The sequence below is a fragment of the Aedes aegypti genome, chromosome 1 (assembly GCF_002204515.2).
Source record: "Aedes aegypti strain LVP_AGWG chromosome 1, AaegL5.0 Primary Assembly, whole genome shotgun sequence".
NCBI classification, from domain to species: Eukaryota; Metazoa; Arthropoda; class Insecta; order Diptera; family Culicidae; genus Aedes; species Aedes aegypti.
Genome location: NC_035107.1, coordinates 75,632,741 through 75,659,957, shown reverse-complemented (window position 1 = coordinate 75,659,957; position 27,217 = coordinate 75,632,741). Strand labels below are relative to the sequence as shown.

The window sequence follows — 27,217 nt, the reverse complement described above, 5'->3', positions numbered from 1 at the left end:
CTTTGGGGGCAAAATGAACACCATGGCAGGACGAATACTACCGGATTTTATATCAGATGCCGAAAGTTATCCGGAGGAAATACAAAGACAGTAATGGACAGCCATCCAAATGGTCGCGGCTAAACGTTCCATCGATTCCAGAATAGGGTAAAAGCACCGGTTTTGGCCAGTCTAAGAGAAAATGTCAATAAAAATTAATTGGGAAGCCGTATTTATACTACAAATATGTCAAATGCAAGCTTTCCCAACTCGACATTCACATTTCTCAAATCTTCTTCTTCCCAACGTTTTTTAAAACCCGGATGCGAAATGAAGGCTCCCCCAAATCTACGCGACTTTTTACGGCGACAGCGACAAAAAATTGTCTCGATTTCGTTGTTGTGTCGCTGCAAGCACTCTTCTATGGAACCATCTTGACTGACACGACGCGAATCGCTGCGTAATCGCGTCGCTGTGGCTTAGACGCGCTCATCAAACAGTGCGTGCAGCGAAATCGCGGCGATTGTCTGTCGTTGTCGCCGTAAAAAGTCGCTTAGATCTGGGGGAGCCTTGACTCGAGCACAGTGGTGACACGATTTTTCCGGTTTTCGGATTTCAGTTCCCAAGCCTGGTCAGGAATGAGAAAGCTGATGAGCTGGCGAAACAAGGGTGTAATCAACCACCGGTGGATATACCAACACCTGCCCAGAAAAAAAATGGTCGTATTGGGAAGCAGAATGGAACCAGCGCCGATGTCACCTAAGAGCCATCAAACCTACAGCTGGAAAATACTTGGATCGTAAATACCCATCCGAACAACAGGTGCTAACTCGCATACGAATAGGACACACTCGCCTCACCGACGCACACCTGATGAACAACAGCAATCCTCCTGTATGCACGTATTGTGGAGATCGAGTTACAGTGCAGCACATAATAACGGCATGCAGAGGACTCGAAGGAAGTAGGAACAAATGTGATTTAAATGGATCGATGGCTGAAATACTCGCGTATAACGCTGAAAATGAAAAAGCAGTGATACAATTTTTCAAAGATTGTGAATTGTTTGATAAAAATTAACAAAGGTTAAATCAGTTAAAATTTGTACGAAATTAGTATTAAACAGACACGAATGCCACTCAGATATGTGGTAAAGTGTCTCTAATAAAGCATAATAATAACTATTATTCTGAAGTGAACACAACTGTATGACTACTATCACTAAATAATGAATAGCATTATATTTTCTCCAGATTTGTTTAAAAAAAAGTGTGCGTAGCTGCAACTATTTATAGTATGAAGTTAAAAAAAAAACTTTACAGTACTTGGTGCCTGTGAACTCGCAATCGTTCAATCGATGTTGATATTTTTTTCAAGAAAAATCACAAATGAATTTTATTTTTGATGCATGCTCTTAAAATTTTGAATTTGGTGACGGTTTCGGGTTAAGGTCTTAATTTGCTCTGGTAGCTAGATTGCATATAAATAAAAATTATATGGAAATGCAAAAAACCTTATTGAAAATTTAGTGAATAATTGTAAAATCGAAAAAAATATGAGATGATGCCAATTCACAACAAAGCTAAAAAAATCATACGGTAACGGTAGAAAAAATTCTAAAATTGGCCATTTTGGAGCCCTATTCTTGGCACTTTTGATTCACTTCGGCAGTGGGGTTTTTTGAAAGCTACAGAGCTCATATTCGGCCACAATATGCGTCGTACTAAAGCGTTTCTTATCGTAAAGTTTCAGAAAATTCGGCCGAGAAACACCCCCCATGCCTAGCTCGTTGCGCTCCTCTTCGTTTTGTACCGGCCGGATTCGAGGTGAACACAATTTTTGCGGGATTGTTGTCCGGCATTTTCACAACGTTCCCCGCCCATCGTACCCTTCCATTGTTTTTCCATAAAGGCTTATTCATGTATTCATGTATTCATCGATTTCTCTTCATAGTTGCTCTTTTTACGTTATTGCAGAAAACTGATTCTATTTTTGTAAAATATTTTCGTGCTGTAGGATGAAAAATCACTATATCTTGCTTCAATAACAAGAATTATTACAGATTTATTTAATTTAGCGAAAGTATTAGCGAAAGACATATGAAAGGGAAATCTCTCATGTTCGTTAGGCAGTAACAGAGTAGATATATAAATAAATTTATGTTTAAGTGGGACCAGAATTGTGTTTGAAATATGAACTGTCGAAACCGATTCTAATTCGTAGAATATAAAAAGATTTTCAACTCCAGGCTCATTTGCTCTCTTGGTGCTCTTTGGAACAATCTTCCCTGCCTCTGATTTTGCATGTTTCCTCGATAACTCACAGCTTGCATAAAAGTCCCGTTGCTTATGCTCGCCGCTAGGTTCCGCCACAAACTCTCACAACATGTGCAGCATACTTTCACCCACCCCCTATGTATACGTGTGAGTAACGATTTTGCCTCATTGAGTACTCTCTCCCAATGATGGTGTTCATTCAGAAACTGACTCATTCCCATTGAGCAGTTTTGCAGTTCGAACGGACTCGTTCGCTCAGTCATCGAACGGACTTGCTAGCGCACGGATCTCTCTCTCGGGGTCGCCGACTGACGGACGGATAGGATAGCCAAAAGCCTCATCAATCCAGGCAGATCAGAAGTAGCAGAAGCGTGGACTAACATACCGTCAGTCGCAGAGTTGGGAGTAGGAGTAACGTCACCGTAGCGAAGCCTTTACTGCTGTAGTGTTTCCTTCCACCATATTTGTGTGATTTTGTCGGGGCGCGCGTTTGTGTAGGTGTGTGTCGTCTACCCTCTAGTGTGTAAGGTCTCTGGTCTAGGTTGGTAGGTAGTTGTGAACCGTGCGGTGAAGTAGCAGCAGCGCAGATAATAAATTCAGACAACCGAAGTAAGCAGAAGTGTGCTGTATCGTCCTCCTGCGCTGCGTTCGTCGTCTTCGCTCAAGAGTAGCAAACGCATCGTCGACGGTGTTGTGTCGTCAGCAGCAAAGCTATTCGCGTGGAACTTGGTGGGTTTAGTGCTTACGCGATATCCGGACGAAGAAGTGCGACGGTTCGACGACGAAGAGAAATCGAGACTCTCGGGGCGCTGAGTTTGACCTTATGTAATTGGGGGAGTTCGGCAGTGCGGATCCCGTGAAAATTTACTGGCTTTTCCTTCGATATTCGACGTCTAATCGTGCCGTGAGTGAGTGAGTGGGTGGGTGTGAAAACCCCTTGAAGAAAAAGCTCTCCCGTGAAGGTGTCTCCTGCAAGCAGAGTGCTTCCCAGAAGGGAAAATCCAGGGAGTAGCATTAGGCGTGGTAGTGTGATTTGCCAGTCTACTACAGTCTCTAGCGAGACGAAGAGTGAAGTGTACGAAGCGAGGTGTGGTGGATTGTCGTAGTTGTCGGGTGAGCGAGTAAAGTAATGGAGTGAGAAGAGCCAAGCGCCGCCATCGGTGATAAGATTAGCTAATTCAATACAAGTGCGGGAGCTTTTCTACTCCATATTGGGGCCTGTGCGTGCAAAGCTTGTGATAGGAAAGGTTTCTGTTTAGAGGATTAGAGTGTCTAGCAAGTAGCCCAGAAGAACAATGGATAAATCCGGTGGAGGTGATTCCCGTGATGGTGGACCTTCGTCGTCGTCTTCGTCATCTGCCTCGTCACCAGCGCCACAGCAGACTGCGACAGTTCCGGCCATTGGGTGTGGTTCCAGATCCAGCTCCAGTTCTGGGACATCAAGTAACACCGCCCCGATGACGTTGAACGTCACCACCACGACCGGGGGCAGCTTTTCCGTCCTGGTTGACGGTGAAAATTCCGTGGAAAACCTCAAGAAAATCATATCGAAAAAGCTGAAAGTCTCCAAGGACCGTATCTGTTTGCTGCACCGCGAGAGGTTAGTATCTATAGTGGGTTGCAGTGTTGCCAGGAGCTGTTGATTGATTCTTACCTGTTGAAGTTTCTTCTTACTGCTTTCCGTACTTGTTATGGCGCTAATTATTTTGTTAAAACTCAACTGGATACCTGAAACCCTGGCGCCTTATTAATGATTTGACTATCGCACGCTTTTACTGTATACAGTGAAACCTCCATGAGTCGATATTGAAGGGACCATCGACTCATGGAAATATCGAGTCATGGAACAGCAATCCTTTGGAAAGCTGTTTGAAGGGACCATCATAGTAACCATGAAATTTTGTTTCCAGTATGGCTCCATGAGTCGATATCGAGTCATGGAACATCGATGCATGGAGGGATCACTGTACATCTATTGATATATAGACTACGATTATTGTCGTGTTCAAGTATAGAGTAATGTCATTAAGACGATTTAAGTTATCGAACATAACTTTTGTAATGTGGAGCTTGTGGTTTTGTGTGAAGGGGAAATTGTGCGTATTGTCCCAAATATATGCCAATGAGTGTCAAAAAAGAATCGTAACAAAAATCAAAGTTGGCCCTACTGCTTTTGTATCTTTTGGTTTAAATTTCGTCTGATGAATCCTAAACATTTCTCGCGTAACAATTCAACCCTCAGATCGTTAGTTCTGAGAAAAGTCGATGGGAAAATTGTTCACCACATTTTCAATTCCCATTTTTTTTTCTCAGAATTCATATCAGTCAATGTAATGTATTGTTTGTTGAGTGACGATTTACTATAAGTACACGTTAATAACCGATTTTATTCTGAAAATGTGAAAAAATAAGTTTAAATGCTTGGAAGCATTGATCTATTTAAAGACCAACTTGTTTCTTATTAGTATGCATTGGCCCAAGGCGTGGTCCCTTCTGTTTACTTCCAATGAACAATTATGGTAAGGCCAATGACAGTTTGTGAAATTTTGCGATTGTAGGCTTTCTTGATGGAGTGAGATTACCTCCGCTCAAAACGGCCAATGAATGATTTGGAAAAAAGCGGTTATTGGCCGTTATGAGGTTTATAACGGTATGTTTTATGATTATGTTGCTTTGCAGTGGATCGTTATAAAGTCTGGCCATCATAAGGTTCCATAAACAACATAACAAATGAATGACATCTAATGAACAACATCCTAATGAATACCAACTATTGAAAAAGAAAAAAATAATAAAAAGAGTGGGTTCCGAATTTCGACTTTGTTTGCCAAAAACCCAAATCCCATGAATATGATATCGCCAACATATATTTTTTTGGTTTCATTAGTTATCAGTCATCATCTCAAATTTTCACAACATAGAGATTCAAATATGTATAACAAAACGCAAAAATATGAATGTCCTTTTTTTATGTGTTCATATTCATCAAGATTTAAAAAAATATGAACTTGAACACGAACAATATAGACTGGGGATACTTTATTCCTTAACTACTATACAAACATTATACATTTTTTAAATACTTTTTTTAAACTTTCATTCTCTTATAATTGTGATACCTCGGACGATGAAATGGATTAGGTTATAAAAAAATGCTTCGCTTGGCTTTAGTGCAATAAAAAAGGGATCAAGTCTTTTCAAATTTAAAAAGAAATTTTAGCTCATATTTTTGAATAGGTAAATTGAGGCCTAACTTGTAAAACCAAAATTTAATTATATATTGCCGATTTCACTTACTCTCAACGAAAAATGGTTCAATAAAATTCACATCTGATCGCTTCTACAAAAGTCAATAGAATGATGTTCATCGTCTTCTTTCGTATGCGCCACCAGTTTCACCCACGAATCTTTTTCTCCTAGCGGAACGATTACAATCATATTACGAACTTGAAGCGATGCAAGGGATTCAAGATGCAAGAAAGCATGCAATATTGGTGAATGTTGGATGTAAGATCATGATTTTTTTCAATTTTAACTCAAGATTGCAAGCATTTTTGAATACAATGAGACATTTTACATTATTTATCGTTGAATATTCAGTTATAATTCGTTTTACATGAATATCATTAAAGATTACGTGCCATGTAAATTTGAGATTTTTTTGCTGTGAAGTTGTTAGTTAATTTGTATTTCACAAGGCACATTTGTTCGATAGTACTTTCATAATTTGTAAAAGTTGTTTGCGCCATTTTGCAACGGCAGCTGGTATGTAGGCCTAAATTACCTCTTAGAAAAGAGTAATTTATCAATACCTTTGTTATTTCAATAGATTGCTCATTAACATACAACACGGTATACCCGCATAGAAAAGTACATTTTGCAATACATTCGCAACAGTATATTACTTATTACTGGTAAGGTTAATGTATCACAAACAGTGAATTTTATGTTGAACAATACGGGACCCCAAGTTTTAGATTATAAAGAACAGTTTAAGTAATCCATGCCAAACAGTGACAATATGTTAGAGTGTCGTGATACAGGTAAATTGTATAGAGATGGAGGTTTCTAAGATATGGTAATAATGTATCCACACATTATGGCGAATGGTTTTTATTTAAATTTGCGCAACATACTACCACAAGTACACTTCAGTGTAGGGTAGGTGCACCAGTTATGGCCATAGTGGTTCCCTATTTCGCCATACGTGATAACTTGAGTTCATTCACATTTTGAAAAGTTTTGTTTGTTTAAGGAGTAAGATAAAGAATGTATCTTGATGTTGAAACATTAAAAAATACTGAAAATCTGAAACCTATCGAAATTTTACATATGGCCAAATAGGGAACCACTATGGCCATAACTGGTACACCTACCCTATGTAACTTATTTTGAACCGTTTTTTTCAAACAGTACCACGCACTTGTGTGTATGGAATAAACATTTTACCGCTTTGCTTCACACGGTTAAAAAAAGTCAAAGAACCGTTGATTAAGTTTTTGTTTCACTTGTTTCAGAAATTTTTTGTTTCACTTGACTTTCACATATCTAAACTATGCGGTACATTTAAAAATGTATAACCGAAGGTACAAACAAAATTAAATGATGAATAAATTATATAATTTCCCATATTTTGTTCGGTCTTTTATATCAATTTTTGTGACTAAAAGTTTAACAATTAGTGTGGATTGTTTTAAGCGTGTTTGTTTTGCTCCCGACAGAAAAAGCGAAAAAAAGTTTCGGTGCGAAAAAAGTGAAATAGACAGAACGAGTGAAAAGTTTTAAAATAAAGTGCACCGGGAATGTTCTTGCGGCTTCTCGAGAATAACTGAATAATTGAAGTCTGCGATATTTAAGCATGCTCAAAACCATGCCTAATTACTGTTCGTGCCTGCTTGAACCAAATCTGATGCTTATCGCGATGATTCGTTGCTGTGAGATTCATCGCTACTCGGTCACCAGCAAGCAAAAATCAGATTACTCACAGCAATCATTCTACGGACTACTTTTTCCATAAACGTACGCCATAGCTGGACCAGGCCAAAATCAACACATGTGACTGCGGAACCATCAGGTAAGAGTTTGCTATTGTTGAATATTCTTGAAAATATTGACTGTTTTGTTGTTTTCATTTCTATAGAATCTGGAAACTTTGGTAGAAAGAAAAGGCACCAATACTCGGTCAACGTTCAGCAACTCTTGCCATCGGGATCCGCGGAGCTTCTTGAAGTGGTGTTAACCTTTAGTTCCCCCGACGTGGTGGAGTCGCGATCAACGAAAACCTCTCCGGAAATTGATTAACTTCCATTCATTCGTAGCTCTTGTGCTTTACTATAATGAGTACTGATAAAAATGCAACTATTATTTACATTTCCATGTTGTTTCATTTATTTTATTAGTAGAATAAGAAAGAATAAAAACATTACTGGAGAGGGTGAAAATACTATGTAGCACCGTAAAGCAATCATTACACATACGTTATTTATTTCAGCTTCGACTTTATAGTTCAACTATTTTAAAACTATTTTCTTTACAGTGGGCTGAGTGGAAAAATGGATAGTATGTCTACAACTTGACAAACTGTAAACGAAAATTTTTGTTCGAGAAAATCGTCATTTTCAAATGGTGACATAACTTAACCGCCTATTTCCCATATTGTTTTTTTCCCGGTTACTGTTCACCAAATTGTAAAAATCGTTTGCGGTAGTGTCGATTTATTGTTATTTTAGATGGTTTACGAAATTATTGATGTATTGTTGATAATAGTAGTGCACAGTACCGTATACAGTACGAATATAGTACTTGTTTATGCGGGTATATCTCAAAAAGTATACGAGATATAAAAAACTTTTATTTTACTCGACCCAGATTTTACCAAGATTTTTGGAAGTTGACTCAAGATCAAAAAGATTTTTTCACCAAAAAACACAGATGAGAGTTTGAAAAAATGTGGTAACACTGAATGCAGGTGATTTTCAGATTTTTCCATAACATTTAATTATGTATCATTCCTTTCTCTCCCCGATGGATATCAAGTCGGTATCCCTTCAGAGGGCATATGCTCCTTTTAAACCATATATTCTCCCGTTCTGGTTTGGACTAAAACTGTCCTCCTTTTTCAAAGTGAGCGATTGTAATATCAGCATATCTTTCCTCTTTTTTCTAGTTTCTTCACTTTTTGTGTGGATTATCTTGGAGTTTGTTCCAAATTCGGTTTAAAGGTTCCGTAAGTGGTTGTGGGAGGAGAAGGGGTTTAAGATTTTATACGCATCATACAAATCATTTTCGATCCCCATTAAAAAAATGGCTATGGAGGAGAAGGGATTGAAAACTCGTCAAAATTGTCTTACGTTATTGAAATTATGAATATTGTTTATACTGATTTTTAAGATTTATAGTTAAACAAGTTCACTTCAAAGCTTGCATTTTGGTAGCCTTTGTTTAATTTCAATGATTAAGTATTATTTTTGGGGGGGGGGGTCTGTAGCCTTGAGGTTACGCTTTCGCTTCATAAGCGGAAGGTCATGGGTTCGATTCCCAGCCCCTCCACAAAAAAAACCCGTCCAGCCACCAGAAGACGCCTCACGGAGGACCGTGCTTAGGGGAGCACATCCATCCTCCATCAGTATCAGATGGTGACTGAGACAAACTGACCCTCTTCGCAGGCAGCTAGCCTCACTAACAGCAGAGCTCTCTCCTACCTGCTCGGTGTGAGAGTAAAAGAGTAGGAGAGAGTGAAACAAGATGTAAATATAGATAAATTGAAAATAGATCTGTATCGGTAAAGAAGCTAAAAGATCAACTGAGTCCGGCACAGTAGTGGCCACAAGCACGGAGTGCCTTGAAAAAAAAGTATTATTTTTAATTTATAATACGATGTTCCTGGATTACCCCAAACTCCAGCGCTCCAAAGATCATTTCCCAAAAATAAGTAGTTTCCTTGAATCCTATAAGTTCAACGTTGCTATTATACTGAACGGCATTACAACACAGTAATTGTTCAATCCCACGACCGCCTTTTACAAAAAAGACACCTACCTGTTGCAAGGACGTGTCTGAAGCAACTTTCGATCTTATGAAACATTAAATGTCCTCCTTTTTCAATGTCAGCAACTCGAAGTGCCCTCAATTCTTATCTGGTATGCGATGCCTGGTATGTTGCAGCTCAGCCGATGCACTATTGATCGGTGAGCTCGTTTCATGCTTTTATTCCAAGTTTGCTGGAAATCATAACATTCATCTGTATAATAACAACGGTAGGATGGTTAAATCCCGAAAGAGAAGAGACATCTCACTGATAGCTGACTTTTTTCTTGCCTTCTTTGATTTCTTTTCTTATTTATGGGCTATGAACAATGGTTCATTGAACAAAATCAGGTCGTTAATATGAAAGATTACATAAGCAATTTGAAAAAAAATCCATTACTCCAAGTATTTAAAGGTTCCAGGTAGAAAATCATAGAAAAATATCCAGAATTTTTAATTACATGAATGATGTGAGTGATTAGCGTATACTTTTGGAAGCTCGCAATCTAAGCTAGCTGTTCCCTCTCTCTCTCAAATAATAACTAAATTGTTTTTATGAGTGTAAGAGGAAGGAATTAATGCTTATTATAATAAGTTTTTCTGTAATTAACAGAAACTTTCCATTTCAATCGTTGTTTGATTCTTCAGGTCAACATCTTATCTCGCGGAACATTACTAAAGGACCTATGTACAAATGAAAGATTCTCTCCTCTCTCGTTCTCTTTTCATTATAACAGTGGGATACTAAAGATTTTGGGAAGTTTTTCACTATAGATCGAAAGTCAATTTCCTTGACTAGCGTTTCATACAAAAAACGCAACAGAAGAGGTTAATGTGACTCACAGGGATAGAATCCTGAGAAAATTGAGAGAATCTCTCACGTATCGCTCTCTGTAACTATCATAACATGCTGCACATTATGAGGGACTGTTTATCGTATACTGCTACAACTTTGATCAGATTGGGGGGATGGTAATGCATGATAAAACCCCTCTAAACATGCTCCAAGCCTGGGGGATACTATTGCTATTGGAAGTTTGTGGATTGTTTATTGTGCCAGTAAGGAAAAACACCTATCCCCAACGGTAAACAAGCGAGAAAAATGGATTTTATCATCGCTCTCTCTTTGGGGCTCTCGCTCGCTGCTTCCATTTATCAGACTTGTTACACCTTCAGGTATCAGGTATCAGAAGGCCGGCTCCAAAGGCACGTTCCCCACCAGTTGGGAGATTTGTGCCATCGCCATATTTGAGCCTATTTCATCATCTACCCGATGGGAGAGGAAAGGGAAGGGAAAGATGGGAGGAAATAGGAGTGGGGTCCCTTGAAGAGGGAAGATCGCATAAGCGAAATGAGAGCATGTAGCTCCATACCACAATGGGTTCGAACAGCGCCCTAAAAAGGGCACTGCAAAACGCATGAGCGTAAAGAGAGCCTATAGCTCATTACCACAGCGGGTTAAGAATAACAGGATGTCCTGAAGATTCAGGCTTCTGTATTCAGTTTCACTTAATAAGTGTTTACCAAGTAATTGGAATCGCATTTGCGCAAAAACTGGACAGTTACATATCAGGTGATACGAAGTTCCATAATCGGAGTCACAACTATCACACACAAATGAGTCAGCACGCTGAATATTTGCCATGTGATAGTTGAGTCGGCAGTGGCCTGTCAACGCTCTGACCAAGAGACTGCAATTCTGCTTTGACAGATTTGTTAAATACTTCGCCACCTTTGGAGATGGCTCAGTAATATACAATTTTGTTTGACGACACGACTCCAAACTATTCCAATATTGCTTGTGCTGAGTTGCCGCCCAAGAGTATATCTGAAGTTTCACCCAGCACTTCGAAATTGGAATAGCCGGCTCAGGGCCAATGAAGTCATGCGATGCCTCATCGCGAGCTAGCTCATCAGCCAATTCATTTCCAGCGATGGAAGAATGGCCAGGTACCCATACAAGGTTTACAGAGTTGACTGAATTCAGTTCCTCAATTTGAGTTCGACATGCGATAACAAGCTTCGACCTTGAGTTGGCCGAAGCGAGAGCTTTTATAGCAGCCTGACTATCTGAATAGAAGTATATGACTTTACCCATTACGCGCTGTTGAAGTGCTGATTGCACTCCACACATAAGAGCAAATATTTCCGCCTGAAAAACGGTGCAGTTTCTACCAAGTGAGTAAAACTGATTCAGCCTTAGCTCACGAGAATATACTCCTGCACCAGCTCTACCTTCAAGAAGGGAGCCATCAGTGTAACATACTATATTGTTTGATATACTTCTTTCCAAATAGCCAGACGTCCACTCTTCCCGTGAAGGGAATTGTGTGGTAAATGTCCTGTAAGGAAAGTTACAAGCAATTGTGAGATCACTTGGAGCAAGGACAATTTTGTCCCAATTCACCAAAAGTGGAAACAACGAAGTGTGTGTAGATCTACGATTCACTGGATTTTTCTCCAGTAGATCCAGTACCCATAAACGGTAAGAGCAAGAAAGTGCTTCTTGTTTAAGATATATGTGTAGTGGCGCAACGTCGAAAAGGGCCTCGAGCGCTGCTGTGGGAGTTGTAGAGAACGCACCAGACATCGCCATCAAGCACATCCTTTGAAGATGGCCCAATTTTGATTGGATTGTTCTCACTTCGCCCTTTTACCACCACACAAGACATCCATATGCCAATATTGGTCGAACAACTGTTATGTAAATCCATTTGATATATTTGGGTTTGAGGCCCCAAGTCTTACAAAAGGTTCGCCGGCATTGACCGAAGGCCATACAAGCTTTTTTGACTCTGAAATCAATGTGAGCTGTCCATAAAAGTTTGGAATCTAGAATGACTCCGACATACTTTACTTGATCAGTCACATTAATCTCAGTGCCAAAAAGACGTAAAGGTCGAATTCCATCGCGGTTTCGTCTCTCCGTAAAAAGAACAATAGATGTTTTATTCGGGTTAACCGAAAGGCCATATTGGCGACACCAACTCTCGACTACCTGAAGAGCACTTTGCATCAGGTCGAATAGGGTGCTTATGCACATACCAACTATCAGAGCTAGATAGTCGTCGGCAAATCCATAAGTTGGAAAACCGCAATTATTGAGTTGCCTCAATAGCGTATCTGCTACGAGATTCCACAAAAGTGGTGACAAGACTCCCCCTTGGGGGCATCCGCAAACACTCAATTTTCGAATCGCTGCTTGACGCAATGTCGAGAAGAGATGTCGGTTTTTGAGCATTTGATGAATCCAATTGGTAATCATTGTAGGTAGCCCATGGTTTCGTGCGGCTTCCAATATGGCATCGAAAGACACGTTATCAAAGGCACCCTCAATATCCAAGAAAACACCCAAGCACGATTGCTTCTGAGCGAATGCTTTCTCGATATCGTATACAACTTTGTGTAAAAGAGTCACAGTGGACTTTCCAGATTGGTAAGCATGTTGATTCACATGAAGAGGCATGTTTGCCAAATAAACATCACGGATGTGATGATCGATAATGCGTTCCAGACATTTCAGAAGAAAAGAGGTCAGACTGATTGGTCTAAAACTCTTCGCTTCCTCATACGACGCACGTCCTCCTTTTGGGATAAACTTTACAGTAATATCACGCCAGGATTTGGGAATGTACCCGGTAGCAAAACTGCTTACAAGTATCTTTTTCAAAACATGTTTGATAGACTCAAATCCCTTTTGGAGCAGAACAGGATAAATCCCATCCGCTCCGTGAGATTTGAAAGGAGCAAAACTATTAAGTGCCCATTGAATCGATTCAGTAGTTACGATACTGCGAGCCGAGGCCAGAGACTCGTAACTACATGAAAAGACATTTGGTTCATCCGTAGATGCTATGTCCACACATCCGGGGAAGTGTGTATTGAATAGACATTCTAAAACTTCTTCATCGGAAGAAGTAAAGTCACCATTAGGTAAGCGAATTTCGTTCACTTGGAAATGCTTAGATTTTGCAAGGATTTTGTTCAGCCGACTGACTTCACTCAAACTGGAAACATTTGTACAAAGGTTTTTTCCAGCCGGCTCGTTCAGCAGAACGAAGAGCCTTCTTGTAAGCCTTGCGAGCCGACTTGAACGACTCTGATCCAGATGAACGGCGTCTGTTCCAACTCCTTCTACATTGTTTCCTGAGTCTAGTCAGATCGGAATTCCACCATGGGGTCCCTCTTGTGGTCTTTACAGACCGCAGAGGACATGCTTCTTCAAAAGCTTCCATAATGTAGGATGTTGTAGTATCAACGGCATCATCCAGATCCCTTGGATTTTCAATGGACGGAGAATATCCATGAAATTTGGTCGCAACCAATTCAATATAGAGTTCCCAGTTTGTTGATCGGGGATTCCTAAAACGCAAAGTCTGCGCAGTTACATTTGAATGTTCAAAGAAGATGTAGCGATGATCAGATAATGATTCCTCATCTGATACATGCCAATTCGTCAACTCGCTCTCTGTAACTATCATAACATGCTGCACATTATGAGGGACTGTTTATCGTATACTGCTACAACTTTGATCAGATTGGGGGGATGGTAGTGCATGATAAAACCCCTCTAAACATGCTCCAAGCCTGGGGGATACTATTGCTATTGGAAGTTTGTGGATTGTTTATTGTGCCAGTAAGGAAAAACACCTATCCCCAACGGTAAACAAGCGAGAAAAATGGATTTTATCATCGCTCTCTCTTTGGGGCTCTCGCTCGCTGCTTCCATTTATCAGACTTGTTACACCTTGCGATACAAAGACGATCGTGGACTGCAACAGATGAGATGTTTTTCTTTGCCTGCTTTGATCGTGCTTCATTCTCAAATGAGAGCGAATTCTGCAATGCCTGGTGACTCAGTTATTGATGAAAGAGAAAGTAAACAAAGAGAGCCTCTCAATGTTAGATAGGTCCTTTAGTAATGTTCCGCGAGTTATGTTAGGATGCATACAGAAATTTTCAACAGGACATATCTGGAGAATCAAACAACCCATTTACGCTGGAAATTTAATCTTTTGGGGTCCGCTGCTGATGACATATCCATCACACTTTCAGCTCAAAACGTTTTTCAGTTCCTTAGTTATGTGCTCTCAGGTGTTCAAAGATGCGCCTTCGATTTATCGACTCTATGACACTACCCCGAACGCCACTACCCCGAATGTCACTACCCCGAACGCCATTACCCCGAAAGCCATTACCCCGAATGGGTCATTACCCCGAACGCCACTACCCCGAATGGGTCACTACCCCGAACGCCATTACCCCGAATGCATAACATTTTGAGGCTTATGCTAGTTAGAGAGTGGGGAGATAATTGTACGATTCCTTATGAGTATTTAACGAGTTTAGCTCAACTATGTATTTTTGAAATATCAGAAGATAAAAAAGCAGCTAGTTTTTTAGCAAATATTTTTTTCATACTAAGTTTTCTTCTTCTTTTCAAAAAAGAAGGGTGAATTTATTATGAAAAGGATAGCTATAATATGTACAAAATTAAGATGTAGTAAAGTCTCTTATTGGAAATCGGTACCCACTTATTTTACTCATTTTTGTAGGTGTCAGGCTACTAGCATTAAGATCTCCATAAAGATTTTGTTTCGTAAACGATGGCGAAGGATGATCACCCTGAGATAGTCACTGCAAGTGTTGTTCTATGGAACACGCTTAAAGACAACCTGATAGACAATCGTTCCGCTATAGCTAGGAAACGTTAATACACTTGTACATGTTAGAAAAAACGGTGGCCTCTGATTGCCGCTACAGTAAAAACTTTCGTTGATTTGTGGGATCATTAGTTTAGAATTTCGATGAGATAACCACATATATATATATATTTTTTTTGATTCAAGACAATGAAGAAATTATGATGGCAGAAAAGTGGTGAGCAAATCCATAAGAGACCTGTCTGTTTTAATGAAAAAAAAATTAAAGAAGGGAAAATTTCTTAGAATTATAGCAGGATTCACTTTGGTGAATGCCTTCAGGATATATTCCTTTAAAAAAGCTGTTCTAAGTGGAAATACTTGTGACTAGCTTATCAAACGAATACTTGAAAGAACAGCCTATTTAAAAAAGAAGGGCAAACATCTGGTGAAATGTTTGCAACTATGACGTGAATGACCACTGTAACAACGTGATGATATGGCACAACCTATATTCATAAGAAAGGAAGATATTTGTTTAAAAACAAAATTGAATTATGAGCACCACCAAGAAGTCCAAATACCAGTGATCACGCAGCTGTTCAGCAAGACCATATTGAGGGTTACGGGTTCGAATTCCTCCGGTGGCGGATCATATGCATTGAACATTTCCTTGGCGTCCCTGGGCATAGAGGCACATGTACAATGGTAAATTGACAAGAAATGCTCTCAGTCAATAAAAGGCTTATTTTATAAAAAGCCCATTCACAAATTTCATAACCCTGAAGGAGGCAAAAAATGTTGTGGGTGGTTGTCTTCAAAATGTTACAGCCCATACACAATATGTAGAATTTCCATACAATACAAAAAACTAGTATGAGGGGGTGGGTAGGTGTCAAAAATTGCAATTTTTGGCGTTATGAAATGAACTGTCTGTGAACCCTTGAACTACGAAAGTGCCCACTGAGCTGATAAACAGGCACTGTCTCAGAAAGAATGCGAGGAAGATAGTTGCCAACAAGATATTTTGAAAGAATAACTGACATATAAAAGAAGGGAAAATATTTGATGTATAATTTACCGACGAATTTTACGCGCCATTAATTACCAGCTTTCATTAGAGACGCATTTTTGCCCGCAAAATAAGATACTGCAGTATATCTCATACTATTCGGGGTAATGGCTCATTCGGGGTAGTGGCGTTCGGGGTAGTGGCGTTCGGGGTAATGACTCATTCGGGGTAATGGCTTTCGGGGTAGTGACCTATTCGGGGTAGTGGCGTTCGGGGTAATGGCGTTCGGGGTAATGGGATGGAGCCGATTTATCTTAACATGGAGCATCCTTCCATTGCATACAAATAAGCATGAAGGTACTTTTTTTTCGCAAAGCGCTAACTCGCTGTCTGTAGATTTTATTGAAGTCATAATTATCCTTCCCCTAATCAATTTTTATAAGAAACTGGCATCCCTGCCGATCCATACTCGCTCGTACTCTGCCTGCACTGTGCGGCACTCTCACCCAAATGAACCCACAAGAGAGCCGAGCTTATACTTTCTACAAGCTCGTAGCCTACCTCATCGCACACACAGAGCATAGTGCCGCACCGTAATGCAGGCAGCCAGCCAGCCAACACACAACAAGAGACACAAATTTCCTGTATTTCTCTTTGTTTACGTTGCCTGTGTGAGTGATGATCATGCAATTATTATTATTATTTCGCCTTTCCTCTCTCTGTGTATACCGTGACAAGGGGTATCTTTGGTAATGCTGGTAACTTTGATAGTGCGGAACCCACAACATACTAAACGACATAACTTGGTTTCTGTTAATCAGTTAAGCAAAACGAATGCATAAGTAAAGAAAAATAGTATGATACTTAATTTCAGAGCATACTCGTTGCTAACAAGAACATATAAGGCATCAAATTAGGACATTGGTGAGATTTCATCACTTTTGAAACATCAACGAACAATCTGTTTTGCGATCATTGTTAAATGAAATTTTACAGAGTTTGTCACAAGTCCTTAGCAGCCTAGTTCAGGTAGATTATGATTTTTTTAATCCTGTGATTCAATGCATAAAATCTAATCTACGTTCTCTGTTTACACTCTTTTATCCAGTTCCTACTGCAAATTAGTAATTTGTTTATCAAAGTTACCCCTAAACCGAAAATCAACTTACCATTATACGAAACATTACAGGTGCATTCAAAATGAATCGTTTTTCCATCTTTTAAATGCAAATGAGACTTATAAACTAATATTTGTTTAAAAAATATAACGTTAAAATCTTAAAACAGAAAATAACATGAAAAACCCGAAAAACATCTTGTTAAAACAGAATGCAGAAATACTCAGATTTTCCTCCAAAAACCTATAAAAGTCACCCCGCCTTACGGTACCCCAATAACAACCGCGGCGAGGGGACAGCCTTCAAGCTTCAAAGAGCCCAGAAAAGTTGCTTCCTATTCCGCACTCGTGGAGCCTTCTTCGCCGTCGTCGAGCGAGACTCCCCTTCGACTGCAATTCAATCAACGCCACTCCGACAAAATAAGTGCGGCTCGAAGGTGGTCCACCGCACAGCAACCACTAGTTTCGCCTTCAAGCGGAGCGAGCTCTGTCCAAAAATCGGCGATTACTGCGCTGCTGCCATTTTGTTTCGGCTGCGAATGGGCCATCATCATCAGTTCGTTCGATTTCTTTGATAGGCGTTCTGTCTTCTGGTCTTCAGCGCTGCAGCGCGCTGTCTTTACTCTGTCTCGGCGAGGAAGTGCACGGCGACGAGGTCCCCTTCGACTTGTGATGTGACGTGTGCTACTCTCGGAGAAACGGACGTCACTTTTTTTTTGTACCGAAATGTTGCGTGAAGCACCTGTGTTCGGGAGTTATGTAGTGGTATGAAGTATTTGCGAGAGGGGAGTGTGTGATGGAATCGGCAATTGGGACCATAGGCAGGCACCCCTGCTGATTATGTTTGTGCACATGTAGACAGCGATGTCTAGGTTTCTTGCTGTGATGGACAGAAACAGAATCGGCCAAATGGCCAGAAGGAAGTGGAACAATGGATTGGTTCGGTTGTAGGCCACAGGAAGAAGGGATAGCCTCAACGAAATTTTGTGCTTTCGAGTGGCTTTGAGCACGAGTTCAAGACGAAGGTTAAATGATTTCAGTCTTCTGACTGTAGAAGTCTAGTCTTGTTAAAGTGAATATGAATCGAAGCCAAAGTCCAAATTTTCAAGAGCACGGATCTGGAGAACCAAACACCCGTTTAAGCTGAAAACTAAGCGCCAGCTAGTGACCAATCGATTAGGTTTTCAGCTCAAACGGATCTTTGGTTCTCCAGATCCGTGCTCTTGAAAATTTGGACTTTGGCTTCGATTCATCTTCACCTTAAAGCACATTCTGTATGCATATATGTTAGATATCAATATTGAACTATAGCACACATCAAATCATATCTATTTTTCTACATACAGTATGGCCCATAAAACTACTACCATGTTTTATGAAATTTTTGATTTGGGAAATGGAAACGAAACAATAACTTTATTCATTACAGGTCGGACTCGATTATCCGGAATTTTCGATTCGATTATCCGGAGTATGTTTTTTGATTTCATCGTTTTTCAGTTTTTATGTATAATTTTGAGATAATTTAGTATTGCAATATACAATATAGTTTAGCAGTTTTGGACGTAGGTAGGAAAAAGGGGTTTGAAAAATGGTTCTTTTGTGTATACTGGTCAATTTTTTATTCTTCTCGAGACCAGTAATGCTCCTAGAAATCATTTCTGGTAACGCCACTGCATCATATAAATAAAACAACAAAAAAAAGATAATATTCAAGTTCTTTTATCGATTTTTTTTAGTGATTCGATTATCCGGAGTGAAAACAACATCGATACTCCGGATAATCGAGTCTGACCTGTACTTGTATTATCAATTCTGTGTAGACTCTGTCTTTTGCTGTTTCTTTCTAGTGGTTCCGACAACAAAGTCTTGTCATCAAGTAGGGTAAATGTTCCAATAGTGGAGGTACTAAGCACGGAGCAACTTTATTTAACTCCTCAAAATTCAAGTAGCGCAATGACTGTACATATCATTGTTAAAACGGGAAGTAACGACCATTCACATAATGAGAAAAATGATTTCATCGCAGTAACCATCGAAATGTCAGTAAAAAATAATACCTCCACTATTGGTACACTGTTTCTTAAGTTGAGGTAATTTTTTAAGTTATGTTCCTATAGTTGCGGTATCCGTTGTTTTCTTGTTGGAGCCTCTATTATAGGAACACTAACGCAACTATTGGTACAAGTGAGAAAAGTTTATGCAGTTTTGGTAATATTTCATCAATTTTGAAGCAATTTGAACGATGTTTTCAGCTATTTCGAGTATCAATAAGCCCATTCGTCAAATGGCGGTATCAGATCTGCAACTAATTCAATTAAATCAATGTAAATGGCACTACCGCAACTATAGAAACATCCATATCTAATGGATCACTTACCCTAGGCTGTTGAAAAATGACATTTAATATCCAATACAAATTGACAATTTGATTTTTCCCGTTTTCCCGATCATTCAGCTCGTTAACAACGCAATCGTTGCTACACTCATTTCTGAGTTAACTTTTAGAGATGTACATATGTGCTGTCACAATCAAATTTTCTGTTAGTGACCTCATTAGCAAATATGTCAATCCGTTTTGATTCATATTATGGACATTTAAAGCTTCAGTGAAGTACAACTAACCAAAACACATATACATTGAATCGTTTTGAATGAAACTTCGGCCTCTTCATGATTTTTTTTCGGACATAACCACACATTTGCTTCATATTCTGGACACTCTGAATTGAACTCCGGAACAGCTCTTAAAAAACAGAATTAGAATACACCCGATTCTGTTTTTGCACGGATTTTTTTACACGGCCGTGCAAAAAATGTTTCCTTACATTTTTTTCGCCAAAACCTTATTTTTGCATGAAACGTCGAGAAATGATGTTACTTTTTTTTTGCACGATTTTTGAAATTTTGAACTGAAAACTTTTTTTGCACGGTACGCATTCCCCGCAAAAACAGAATCGGGTGTAGTTAAATTATTATTTAAACGCACTAAGTCGTTAGAAACACGTCAAAGCTTGATGAGCATTGTAAATTTCGATGGATAGCTTCAGGTATAACATGTTTATTTAAATCATCTTTTAAATTGAGAACTTTTCAACGGAAAATTGTGAAACATATCGAGTGAAATTTTTCCCATACAAAGTAGATGGTCCGGAATTTTAAGCTCTCCGGGACCACATGATAAATCATCCCCGATGGATAATTTCTTACGAGTTGTCACATACTGCGTAACAAAAGGCTTTCCTCTGCTCGTGAGTAGTGATGTTAATAGACGTCACATCATCTGGAGCACCTCAGATATCAATTTGAGAGACTCCAGTCTGATGGAATACTTGCAAGTATCGTTTTGAATATACTTAACCTAACTTAACCTAAATACCGCAATAACCGTGGCAATAGAAGATTGTAACGATTTTTGCCTGAAATTATTAATTATTTTATTTGACATTTGTTCCAATGTTTCAACATTGGATATTCTATGTAGCTCATTGGTACTATACCAGGGAGGAAGCCTCAGAATCATTTTCAAAATTTTATTTTGAATTCTCTGCAGAGCTTTCTTCCTGGTATTACAACAGCTAGTCCATATTGGTACAGCATACAACATGGCTGGCCTGAAAATTTGTTTGAATATCAAAAGCTTGTTCTTGAGACAAAGTTTTGATTTTCTATTAATAAGGGGATAGAGACATTTTACATATTTATTACATTTGGCTTGAATGCCCTCAATGTGATTTTTGAAAGTTAAATTCTTATCTAGTATGAGCCCTAGATACTTAACTTCATCTAACCAATTTATTGGAACCCCTCTCATCGTGACAATACTTGAAAGTTTCAAATAAAGAGCTTTTGGTTTATGTGGGAATATTATTAGTTGAATTTTGGAAGCATTAGGAGAAATCTTCCATTTTTGCAGGTATGAAGCAAAAATATCCAAACTTTTTTGCAATCGACTACAGACAAGGCTGGTAGCGAGTCACTTTTTAGTGACTTGGTCACTTTTTTTAAGCCAGTCACTTTTAAGTCTCTTTTTTGAAGCCATTTCAACTAAAGTCACTTTTTTCGTCAAAAAGTCACTTTTCTCAACTATTTTGAGCTAAATTTTCGAGAGAAAATTACGAATCGGCTTTCTTTCTGTTTAGGCTAAGTTTTAATTTATTTTCCTGTCAGTTCAAAACTTTAGTTCATGGTTTTCTTGTGAAAAAAGTTTATTATTTAAGCATCTTGCAGGAAAGTATATTATCAATTCTTTCTAGGAATAAATTTTGAAAGAACCTGTTTCGAAGCTGTTTGAGAATGGATTAATACATAATACAAAAACACTCCTGAGAATTTATCGTTTTCATTGAATCGCTAATGAAATCATGCATGTTTTCTTCAAAGAAATGTGGGGAGTCGGATCTTATTCTTGGTACTTCTGATTCACTTCGGCGGGAGGTTTTTAGAAAGCCACGCAGTTTATGTTTGACAATAATATGCGCGGTATTAAAGTATTTTTAATTATATAGTTTATGACAATTCGACCAACTATAACCACCAAAACCAAGTGAATCATGAACGTGCCTTAGTAATTTTGATTAAAATATCAGAAGCTTTGTGCTAATAACTTTTTTAAAAGCATAACCCAGATGAACGCCCTATCAAACCTATCGTCTTTATGCTAAATGTCATTTCGGCCAAACGTACCTCCCATCAAACTTGCTGATGGAAAATTTCAATTTCGCTCGGCGTTCGTAGACGCATCTATGAGACATTGGTCTTAAGAATCATATTCGATCTTTTATCATCGTTTTTATTGAAATATTGATTGATGGCCAAATATTACATTTTCCGTAATCTTGATCTAGTTACACAAAATAAAGCTATTAGAAAGTATCCTCACGCGCATTTTATATTTGATCCAACTTTATCTATGCGCTTATATTTTTTCTAAACAAAATCTTAAATTATTATAGACTTGGAGTAATAGAAAAAAATGAGATTTATACAGTTCACAATGAATTCAATGTTAGCGGTTTTTAAAGAAGTCATTTTTGGGAGTATGAATGTTAATGTAAAATGACAAACAAATTGATTTCAGAAATAGGTATGCCAAGTTGTTTTTAAAATTTATATTATTAAATAAAATATTTTGGTGATATAAAAAACACAAACGGTGATCTTCTTCAAAACATCTATCTTAAATTTTGAAAAGTTTAGAAATCTGCTAAAAAAGGATTATTTGTGTAAATGCTAATTTTTTTGTAAACCACTTGGTGTCAATATCTTGAAATTTTGGAAATAACCAAATTTGGTATCTACTCTACTAGACCTACTACCTACAGTAGATCATATTGAGTATTCCCTTCTTCATCGTAAAACAGTGTTTTAGAACTGAAAAAAAAATAATTACGTTTTGATTTCAAGTCACTTTTAGTCACTTTTTCGAGAATCGGAAGTCACTATTTAGTCACTTATTTCTCAAATCTGGTCACTAAAATAACTTTTTTCGACATCACTTTTTGCTACCAGCCCTGACTACAGATGACACGCAGGCTTCGTCCTTTGGCGGAGAGGCCTGTGCCATCCGCAAACAAAGATTTTTGACATCCCTGAGGTAACTCAGGCAAGTCAGATGTGAAAATATTGTATAATATTGGTCCCAAAATGCTGCCTTGAGGAACACCAGCTCTTACAGGAAGTCTTTCAGATCTGGAGTTCTGATTATTAACCTGAAGTGTACGATTTGACAGATAACTTTGAATTATTCTAACAATGTATGTTGGAAAATTAAACTATGGATCGAAAGACTATGTCCTTGGCAAGTGTTTCATACAAAAAAAAAACGCAACAGAAGAGGTGAATGTGGTGTTTTCCATAGATAGATCTATCGTTTTGACTCAAGGATTACTTCTGAAAATGAGTTTTTGCATGCAATTTGTTTGAAAGAATCTAGCTCTGCAACTGTTGGTTTTAGAGAAAAGCGTCCTATTCGTTCTCGAGAGTATAGGCCATATTTTTATCAACTGATTTATTTTTATTGATGAGGAATTGCAAATAACTAATGGAAATGGCCTATTTTATTATATTTATAATGAATGTTTGCATCGAAATTACTCGAAAATGGCTACTTCTAGAGAGGTGATCACGATAATCATTATGGTTGAAAATAATTTCAAGATTATTATTGTGTTACCAAAATGTATTTATTTTTATAATAAAAAAATATTGAAAATCGGCCATAAGTTTTCTCAGAAAACCATTTTTATTAAAATTTTCTCCATCATGAAATTTTGTGCCAAGCACTTGTCTCCGGTAAAGATTTTATGGTGATAGATAAAAAATATTAAAATATGGGGTGTTAATGTAATTTTAAATTTATGTTTTATTTGTGAACTTTTCATTATTAAAAACATAATATTTTTTCAGTGTTCACTAAAACCAGGCCTACGACACGGGACGACTTCTAGCGTAGTCAAAATCTTAATGTGGTTACCCACTTTAGGGTAAACTGTATTGAGAATGTAATCATAAAGCGAAGGTTTGTTCAATGTTTATGATCCTTAATCGAACAAGAATAGCAATAAAATGACAGATTGCATGCTTGGAGGCTTGCAGGGTGCTTCAATTTTTTGCCATATTATTGACTGATTCAACGAAATCAAAAATTGATAACCAAACAATGACTACCGTCAGCGTTGTGGATATTGATAATTGGTCATCTGGATCCGAAGATATTCCGATGCGTAGCCATAACCCACGTAAACGTCTCTGGCTACAATTTTTTTTTATCGTTTTCAGATATTAACTCCTTGGAATGATTTATTAAATCGCGTATGTTGTGAAAAATGAAGCAATTTGGTGCAGCCGTATTTGAGTAATAAGAATTTATGTTTCTGATACCACGCTGGACAAATAAAGATCTTGAAAACTCTAAAAAAAAACCTCATATTGTAATTTTTAGATTTCTCCAAGCATACTGAACCGATTTTTATGATTTTTACAGAGTAGTTCCCAATTAGTTGGCATTGTATAGGTAGTACTTTTTTTTTTTGATAAATTGACCAAAAACCAAATGGCCGCCAAAGACATTTTATATGGAGAATATCGGTCCCCCAATGAACATCGGAATATCTTCAAAATTAGATCACAAATGATCAATATCGACACGGATTCTTAAACAAAAAGAGGTTTTTGAGATCTTGTGAAAAAAATATGCAAAAATTTCGAGAAACAAAAAAGTTATCGCGATTTGAATATTTTTTTAAGCGGTAAAAAATGAAGCTGCCAGTGGAGGGGATAAGCAATGCAATGTTCTATATTTACACAGTTTCAACAACTGATAGTAGGCGATATTCACTTACTGCCTGGACATCCTGGCTACAAAGAACACTGTGTATTGATATATAGTTGTCTATGGTCTGACTAAAATGGCCCCTAAAAACATTATTCTCTAAAACCATCATTTGCGGAGCTAATATTTTTGAAATAAATTGCATGCAAAAACTCGTCGGCCATTTTCGAAAGTCAAATGGATGCAACTCAACTTTTGTCTCCTTCGTCGACTTTTCTCATCTCATCCGATACACAGAATAAACACGATTCTCTAGATTGTTTTTTTTTCGCTTGAATTATTTATCAACTTATTATCACCCTTTTCAATGTATTTGAGCCCTCTGAGCAAAATCTCAATAGAAAATCAAAAACTTAGACCATGTACCTTTTAATTCCGCCCTAATTGCTTATCTTTAACAGATACGCGTATTTCGACTACCACTTGTAGCCTTCTTCAGTCGTAGTAACTCGTATCCACTTATTATCATACAAAGTCTTCGACACCGTCATCATATTTGCGCTAGGAATATATTTTAGCTGGAAGCCACAATAACCAGCTTCACGAAGAGCAGCCGTCACTTTTGATGCACTCCGTCATAAGCGTTTCTTATTTGCAATGGCTATCAAAATTGGGTCTAAATGCGACGGTGTAAAATTAATTTTATCCAGACAATTCAAGCTGATCCAAATAGTTCAAGGCCCGTTTCAAGCGCGGTCCCTGCATTTCAATTATTGGATGAAAAAGTAGTTATACCAAGTTATGACCCCACAGTTATGGATCAAATAGTGTGGGGTCCAACCTATAAAATTGAATAAAACAACATGGAAAACGTAAAATTGTAGTTTAAACGCACGAATCGAATCGTTTCAAATTGAAACTTCGGTTAGTGAACTATTTTGAGAGTAATATTCACATTATAAATTGTATCGGTTTCTGAAAACCATATTATGGATCAATGTTCATATTTTGGATCAAATTGTGACATATTACGGATCAGTGCACAAATCAAGAGATTTTTAACTCAATGCATCTGTATTGCATGATTTGGTAAAAGTTAACAAAGCGTTACATATTACTGCAATAAGGCTGATACAAATATTTAATTTATTTTATGTCCGACACAACTTAGAAGGTACGAGGGGGGATAAAAATAAATAAGGAACAAAAAAATAAATATGAAAAAAAGTTATATATTCGAATTTTTATTACAATAATTGTTAAAAAAATTTCAAACGTCCTCTGGATAATTATTTTACTTGTTTTTTACTTTAAAAATTGAAAAAATCTAACCTATGTCAAAAAAATGATGAAACTTTTTTTTCTCCCCTTCAACATTTTCTGATTTTTAAAGGGGGGGGGGGGGGGTGACATAAAAGAAAATTAATATTTGTATCAGCCTAAATAGCAGTGTTAGAGCTGGAAACAAGGGTAAAATGCCCTTTTTTGTGATACTGCATTGTAATAACTGAGACATGAACTGTTTTCGCTCCACACCAAGTTTTCCACCCAGTTATGTCTGCTTAAAAATTAAATTGACAAACCTTCATGTTTTATGAGTTTTATCCTTAGTGCTATTGTCTGAAAATGTCGAATGCAATGCTTAAAATGGCAGAAATCAACATTCTTTGGAAGTGATCCATAACCGTGGTAAACAATCATTTCCTGGCCCATATTATGGATCACTAGTTAGAAGTGCTAATATTCGGTATTTTGAATCAACAATGAAGAAAAATGTCTTTCAAAGATGAATTCATACTAAATCGAAGCGCTATAACATTTGAATTTTACCACCTGTGGGAGCTTATGAATGCTGACGGCACTTCTTACAGAAAACGACCATATAATGATAGCTGTGTGGTACAAACTAAACATTTGTCAAAAACACCGTTATTTAGCGGTTGAATGTTCGGCTTAGCATTACAAATGGTAGAAGACAAATAGTATGACATGGGAAATTTTGAAAGAATAATGAATTCAACAATGCTTGATATTCTTATATCTAAATGATAAGGAAAATAATTGGAAGGAATTTTTCCAAACAATGATGATATTTTGAAAGAATAATAAATTCAACAAAAAAAACATCATTGGTGAACTTGGAAAAACTAATATTCATTATTTATTATTTAATAAATAATTGAAATATAGATAGATTCGTTATTGACTTATGACGAAAATTATGCTTAAAATAGATTCGATGTTCATCCGTATATCTGTCTTCGACCAACTATTACAAAATAATTTTCTGACATTTGGTCATTGGAACAAATATCAGTGAGAATCAGGTTTTGGGTTCTATGAAAATCTTGCCCAAGATTTTATGAGAATCCTTTGAATGCTCATGTGAGAATCGTACCTAGGATTCGATAAAAAAAAGTTTCTAAATCCTGACTTATTACTTTTAAACCATATTCAGAATTTTGTCAAAAATCCACCTTTTAATTTTTGTAGGAACTCTAGCCAAGATTGTGTGAATTCCACACTTAGAAATTGTTATTGAATGTCTAATGAAATCAATCTCATTGATGAAATATTAGTTTTTATTTAATTATGAACCATAAACCGATCATCTCAAGCCAGATTTATATGTATGACTAAACTATCGGTACTAAAAACCTTAGAACAAATTGAAAATATTTTGAAAACTTTCAAAACTCCAGATTAAATAATGTTGAGATAAATGAATACAGAATAACTATATTGAAATATAAGCTAGATATTGACTCAAAAGGGGGAACTATTAGGGGCCTTCCATAGCCGAGTGGTTAGAGTCCGCGGCTACAAAGTAAAGCGATGCTGAAGGTGTCTGGGTTCGATTCCCGGTCGGTCCAGGATCTTTCCGTAATGGAA

General features: G+C 37.7%; 1 protein-coding gene across 1 annotated transcript in view; it reads left to right on the top strand.

Annotated features, from left to right (window-relative positions):
• Window positions 1-2,500: 2,500 nt before the first annotated feature.
• The window catches only part of LOC5569927 (midnolin homolog), a 75,947-nt gene continuing 51,230 nt past the window's right edge, over window positions 2,501-27,217 (top strand). Inside the window, exon 1 of the mRNA XM_001658774.2 lies at window positions 2,501-3,855. Coding sequence (XP_001658824.2) covers window positions 3,551-3,855 — 305 coding nt within the window. The 5' untranslated portion in view covers window positions 2,501-3,550. The remainder of the gene's footprint in view (window positions 3,856-27,217) is intronic.